This window comes from Sordaria macrospora, chromosome 7 (assembly GCF_033870435.1).
Source record: "Sordaria macrospora chromosome 7, complete sequence".
Taxonomy (NCBI): domain Eukaryota; kingdom Fungi; phylum Ascomycota; class Sordariomycetes; order Sordariales; family Sordariaceae; genus Sordaria; species Sordaria macrospora.
The window spans coordinates 256,033-262,679 of record NC_089377.1 but is presented as its reverse complement, the minus strand read 5'-3'; the positions used below and the strand labels follow the sequence as shown (position 1 = coordinate 262,679).

Here is a 6,647-nt window from a genome sequence, read left to right as displayed (position 1 = left end):
GAACACGTGCTTCCGAAAATCTTGATGTTACTATTTTGCTGACAATCATACGTCTCCGTGCTAGTCTTTTGCTCGACGAACAACAAAAGTTGGAACTGGAAGTTGATGGATCACGGAGAGAAATGTTGATCATGAACTCTGGTTGTTCGTGGGTTCTCATTCGGGTGACCGGGCCATGTTGAGGGAGTCTACTGAGGTTGGCACAATTTAGTTTGCTCAGGTTCTCCCTTGACGTGGGATAATGGATCGGGTATTCTGGCATACCTTAGGTACTCTGGTTGGCGGTGATGTTTGGTTGACTGAGAAGGAACTTCCAAGGTTGACGTGTTGGTGAACTAAGGTTGTTGATGGAAGGCGTGATGGTAGAAGGAGGGGTCGGGTACCATATACCTACGCAGCAAGTGCGTGGCACGAGTAAGTGTCTGTGTTTTTGGATTGCACAAAAGTTCTCTGCATCAAATTTCGTCTTCTAACTGTCGCAACAACTCATCAATCCCCTTTCAACGCTTGTGGCCGGATCTGTTTTTCCATCGATTCCTTTCGTTCATCATCATCATGGGAATTAGGTTTCGATCAGCTGCTCGTCGCCGTCGTTTGTCGCCTCCTCTTTCCGTCCTAACACAAAGGTGACGCTGTACCATAACCTCTTATGAAGAGGCCTTGTGAGATACTCCTCGAGCTGTTTAGGAGAGGGGATAAGTTTTTGCTCGTTTCCTACATTTATCCATCAGCTCCCGCTACGCTTCTAGGCGACTCAACCAGCTATGTAACGGTTGTCAAGCAGCATTTCCTAAGGAAAAGCCGTGGTTGTGGAAGGAGGTGAAAGCTCCCACATCCCATCGAGATGTGTGGCACCTGCGTGACTTCACCATCCGCGACCTCCATGAATCAGCAGAAACCGGGTGCCACCTATGCCGAATTTTTCTGTATTCTCTGCTTCCGCCCGATATGATTGTTGGGAACCGCCACGGGTATTACGACTGGTACGATATCAACAAGGGCATTCAAATTCAGTGCACACTACGAAAGGGATGGGATGAAGAAGCGTTTCCAATAAAGCTGAAAGTCCTCCCTGGCAGGCGACGCCGACGCCATCTTGGATCAATGCTTAAAGGTAGAGAACTTTGCTTCAAGCCAGTTCATCCTACCCTGCTCGAGAGCATGGTGCTAAGAAAAGGTTCTGCCTATCCGAACTGTGTACTTCGGCGAACAGCTCATCTGGCAGTGTCCAAGGGGTATGGCAAGCGAGTCCTTTCCGTCTTGGATCTGTCGTGGGCCCTCAGATCCCCCTCCCCTGCACAGAATGTCTTTGTATGCCCAAAGGCAGCGGACCTTTATTTGGGCGGTTCCATCCGCCAATGTTACTACTGGCGTAAAAAGCATGGAAAAGATGTGGGAAGAACTGGTGCAAATTTACTCCAAATCTGAAATAACCAAACCGACGGACCGATTGGTTGCTTTCAGAGGAATTTTCAACAGACTGTCAGAAGTTTTCGAAGGACAGGAGCCGGACTGGTGCGTTGCCGGGTTGTGGAAGACATCTCTGGTCAAACAGCTCCTCTGGAAACGGCATGGCGAGATTGACAAAAGCGACCCTAAAATGATTGCTCGCGGTAAGGAGCTGTTTGAGCTCTTTCCATCTTGGTCTTGGGCGGCATGTCCTACCAATATCGTTTTCCCGGTCATCCCTAGCCTTTCCGATAACTGGAAACCCGTTGAAGATATGGTCCATATTGAGACCATACAGCCGGGTCAACCACTTCATCCAGAAGCTACCTATACCGCTTTTGAGACTTCTTCTCGAATAGTTCTGCGTGGCTTGGTAGACGCAAAGTTCAACTCCGAGACAGTTGCCCGGGCATGGGCAGTTAATACCCACGCAATTGAGCCGGAAGTGTTGATATCATTTGGCGGCAAGCGGTTTCGCAAATTCGATGCAGTCATTATTTTTGACCGACCTTTTTCCGAGTCTGTCGGATATCAAGACCTGAAGCTTCTCCCTATACGGATCTCCATAGACTGGGGTTACGTGTACGGCTTGTTGGTTGAATCACAGGGCATTTGGGAAGGAGTGCCAACTTATCGTCGTCTGGGTAGATTCGATGCGTCTCCCGGAGTGAAATCAGTCATTCCTGGTCGAGCAGAGAGGATGAAGAAAATACCTGGCCTAAAGGAGAGGAGTAAGGATTTCCCCATTTTGCAGCTGGTGTGATGATTCCGATATACTTGGAGAATGGGAAGGCATACCTGGGGCACTCGATCCCAGCTTTATTGCCCCAGGAGGGAATGTCTGTTCCGGGTCACTGTACTAACACAACTTGCGACCTCGACTTACATGCCACCTGGTTTTCCGTTCAACGACTCCTCCCTGCGCATCTTCATGATGGTACATATACTGCTCGCGTGGATGGCGACGAAGCAAGGCTAGTACAGAATAGACTACCTTCTCTAGGACTCAGGAAAGTTTTCCCATCTCCACACATTCTCACATGTCTGACATGGCCCGCAGCGGCGGTAACAGCGATGAAATGCTGGAAGAGCCAACAAGCGAACGACAAACCCCATCTGGCTAGCGTTGAGATCTCGGGCTGGGATGTTTTCAGCTTTTTGACGAGTAACCCAACACACGCGCTTCTAGTACAGTACAAGACGTGTTCTTACGCCTGATCAACCTTTGACAAGAGCAAACATTGCGGCCTAGACGATGGAACGCAAGAAGAAGTCCTGCTTGGCGGGAGGGGAAGTCGACCTTACATGAGAGCTTCAGGCGATATAAGACTTGGAGAGCTGTCAACTTCGTGTCTTCTACTCCGGTGAGTACCTAAAGAGAGGAACGCAATCGGGCTTTCCCCTCCAATATTCTCTGGAGCAGAAAGAGAAGTTTCAAGGACTTTTGTTTCAGCAGACTCGGGTTGTCTTAGATAACCGCGACATGGACGTCAAGATGGACAACATTTCGAACTCCCTTTCCCTCCCTGTGGTGATGATAGCATTGGTAAGTCCGCTATCTCTATTTCCCCCAAGGACACCAGCCAGTTAACGAACAAGCAGATCATATGTCTTCTCATCTTCCACCCTCTCTACAACCTCTACCTTCACCCACTTCGGCATTACCCCGGCCCTCGTCTCCACGCGGCTTTCCACTTCTCTTACGCCCTCACCTACCTCAGCGGCCGCTCCAACGCCGTCATGCACAATCTCCACGAGCGCTACGGCCCGATCCTGCGCGTAGCACCCAACATCCTATCCTACACCGACTCCGACGCCTACCGCGACATCCGCGGTCATCGCAAGCAAGGAACCGGCCAAAACCCCACAGACGTCGAGGGCTTCTTTTTCATGCAGCGCCAGACTTTACTAGGCATGGATCGCGAAGGCCACGCGAGCGTACGGAAAGTTTTAGCAAACGGGTTCAGCGCAAAGAGCATGCAAGAGCAAGAGCCGGTGATCAGGCAGCACGTTGACCTGTTCATCTCGAAGCTCAAGGATATAGCCACTTCCCAGCACGAAGACAACCTCGGCACTCTAGACATCGTGTCCTGGTTCAACTTCGTAATCTTCGACCTCATCGGCGCCCTCTCCTTCGGCGAATCGCTCGGCTGTTTGGAGCATTCAAGACTGCACCCCTGGGTCCAAGCAGTCTTTGACGCAACGAACATGTACGGCAAGCGGATGATGGTCAAATGGTACAGCCCCTCCTCCATCCTGACGGCATGGATCGGTTGGATAATCGGCTTATCAGCGCCACACTCGAAACAACAGGATTTTGCTGCTAGAAAGGTGGAGAAGAGGTTAGCAATGGAGGATCCGGCTTCACGAATGGATTTTGTGGACGCTATGTATCGTGCGGAATTCGAAGGGGAGGATGGGCTGAAGAAGGTGTTGAGGGAGGAGATTGTGTTTAATATGCGGTTGATTATGTTGGCGGGATCGGAGAGCACGGCGACGGCGTTGACGGGTACGGTGTTTTTGTTGGCGACGCATGGGGATGTGCAGAGACGGTTGGCGGGGGATGTGAGGGGGTTGTTTGAGAGGGAGGGGGAGATTGATATTTGGAGTGCGCAGAGGGTGAAGTACCTGGGGGCGGTGTTGAGCGAGGCTATGAGGGTGTTGCCGCCGGCGAGTCTGAGTATGCCGAGGTTTTGTCAGGAGGGGGGTGATGTGATTTGTGGGAGGTGGGTGCCTGCTGGGGTGAGTTCATCTCTTACACGTGAAGTGATGGAAGAGAATACTGATGATGAAGGATGACAGGTTACGCTGGAAATATGGCCTATGGCGGTGACGCATAGCTCGAGAAACTTTGCGAAGCCGGATGAGTTTATCCCGGAACGGTGGATGGATGATGGAGAACGGGATCCAATCTTTGAGAATGATAAGGCGGAAGCGTTGAAGCCGTTTTCCTATGGCCCGAGGGATTGTATTGGGAAAAGGTAAGTGGTGTTTGTTGTGTCGTGATGTTTCTCACTGGACTAACATTGCGATCTTTCTAGTCTTGCCAATGTCGAGATGAGACTCATCCTCGCACGAATGCTTTGGAACTTTGATATCAGCTTGGCTGATGAAAAGGGCAAGACCTGGGCTAAGGATATGTTGGGGTGGAACTTGTGGCTGAAGTACCCTTTGAATGTTGTGCTAACACCTGTTCGTCGTGGCAAGAAGTAAGAGATAGACACCATCACTTTTTCATGGATCAGACAGGTGAGAGTTGCACTCTTTATGGCGTTGAAGTTCATTGAAGGAAAAGAAGTTTTCTGCGCCATACACCTGGTCCCAATGTTCCTTTCCAAAATCCACCGTTGCCATCACACTCCTCACGCAACCGCTACCGGCTCCTCCTTGTGAAGCAATGGCTCAGTTCTCTCCTTCTCTGGACCAGTAAACCTCTTGAAGATCTCATCAAACACCTCCTCGGCATGCTTCTCGGCATCATGTTGATGAATCCAATCCTCCCGAGGAAAGGCAATGCTCTTTGGGTCTTTCGCAACCTTTTCCCAATCAGTCTTGTGCCATCTGTCCCTCGTTGTCTCCCCAGTTTTTTGCACAGCTCTCACTCGGTCGTATCTGTTCTCGATGTCAGCATCCAATCTTTCCGATAGACGAAGTTCAGGCACGCACCTAATCTCCTGATGAGTCCTAACAGCAGCCTGCACCCCCTCCTTCCCCGCCCTCCTCAAACAAACAGCAATAGTAACCCCATCCTCCATCGCCTGCGTTGCCCCCTGGGCGCTGGTCGGCAAGAACGGATGCGCCGAGTCTCCCACCAGCAAAATCCGAGCATGCTTACTCACCCACGTCGGCAACGGATCTCGATAGACCAGCTTCCAGTCCACCAGCGAGGGTGTTTTCTCGACAATGGCTTTGCAGACGGGATCCCACCCTTCCAGCACTTTGTAAACGTCTTCGAGCTTGCCGGGGAAGGACCACGACTCGTCGATGTCGTGCTCGTCGCGGTGGGTGAGCACCCAGCAGCAGTCGGAGCCGTTCTTGATGGTGCTGAAGAGGAAGTGCACGTCGGGACCGATCCAGCCGTTGAAAGTATCGCCGTTGGCGCAGAACTCGCGGGTGAGGGAGTCGGCAATCATGTCGGTGTTTGGGAACCTGGGCATATCGTTAGTGAGGAATGAAGAAGGGGAGGGGGAAGAGGGAGACATACCAAGCTCGCCAAACGGCATACCCGCTGCTCTTAGGCTTATCTTCAAACCCAAGAACTAAGTGGCGGGCTTTTGACCGGACGCCATCAGCGCCGATTACGATGTCCGCAGTCACCTATTTTTCGTCAGCCATTTCACTGTCTCCCCTCAACTCCCAACATTATCAGCCCAGAAAGAAGAAAACTTACCCTCTCCCCATGACCAAGTACAATCCCCGCCTTTTCCCCATCTTCAAAATACCCCTCCACTCTCCTCCCCAAGTGCACTTCAATCCCCAACTCATCCCTAGCATACTCAAACACAACCTGGTGCAGTTCGCCCCTATGGCCATTAAAAACCGGCGCCTCCGGATTTTGTGGAGGGGTAGGTTGATGATGGACCACTTCGCCGGTATCATACTTGTGAATACGAAAGCCGTACTCCGACAAGTCAATGGACAATGAGCGCAGTTTGCGAGCAATGGCACCGTCTGACCAGCGAGCAAAGATCCGCCCGCCGTTGGCGCCGAAGGAGATTATGTCGCCTAGCGACTTGAGGGTGGGGAAGGATTCGTAGATGCGCACGGAGTGGCCTTGCCGGTGGCATTCGATTGCTGTTGTTAGGCCGGCGAAACCGGCGCCTACGACTATGACTTTTATGCCGGTTGGGGTTTTTGGGTACGATGAAGCCATTTTTGACGGTGCGGTTGCTTAGTATGGTGTTGTGAGAAAGTTTATGGGGAGGTGAAGCTGTGCAAAGATGGCGAGAGAAGAAGGTGTGCAGGAAAGAACAGTTTGTTGCGGTACATGAAAAATGGACATCGGAGGTAGAAATATATCCGTCAAGGGCCGGAGGCGATGCTATCTGTTTGTTCTCTACAGGGAGTTCTGATGCAATCACTCGTGGAGCTTTACATCAAGGCCTTTGGTCGAGTCGAGTCAATGAGACGTGTAGATCCGGTTTGCAGGTTGAGATTTCTTCCCACCGTGTTATCATGTGCTCTGGCACCCGAGCTTT

At 51.4% G+C, this 6,647-nt stretch overlaps 2 protein-coding genes across 2 annotated transcripts; one reads left to right on the top strand and one right to left on the bottom strand.

The window, feature by feature from the left end:
- Positions 1 to 2,944: 2,944 nt before the first annotated feature.
- SMAC4_03892 (uncharacterized protein) lies at positions 2,945 to 4,662 on the top strand (the record flags this gene model as incomplete). Its single annotated transcript, XM_003347746.3, has 5 exons — positions 2,945 to 2,995; positions 3,052 to 3,321; positions 3,404 to 4,191; positions 4,252 to 4,430; positions 4,491 to 4,662. The coding sequence occupies exons 2-5, from the start codon at positions 3,057 to 3,059 to the stop codon at positions 4,660 to 4,662; spliced, it is 1,404 nt and encodes a 467-aa protein (XP_003347794.3). The 5' UTR covers positions 2,945 to 2,995; positions 3,052 to 3,056.
- Positions 4,663 to 4,811: 149 nt separating this feature from the next.
- On the bottom strand, positions 4,812 to 6,322 carry SMAC4_03893 (uncharacterized protein; the record flags this gene model as incomplete). The annotated part of the gene is made up of 2 exons (XM_066090017.1): positions 5,840 to 6,322; positions 4,812 to 5,766 (listed from the first exon to the last, which is right to left on the bottom strand). Exon 2 carries the CDS (start codon positions 5,670 to 5,672, stop codon positions 4,812 to 4,814), a length of 861 nt encoding a protein of 286 aa, XP_065947651.1. The 5' UTR covers positions 5,673 to 5,766; positions 5,840 to 6,322.
- Between the last annotated feature and the right edge of the window lie 325 nt (positions 6,323 to 6,647).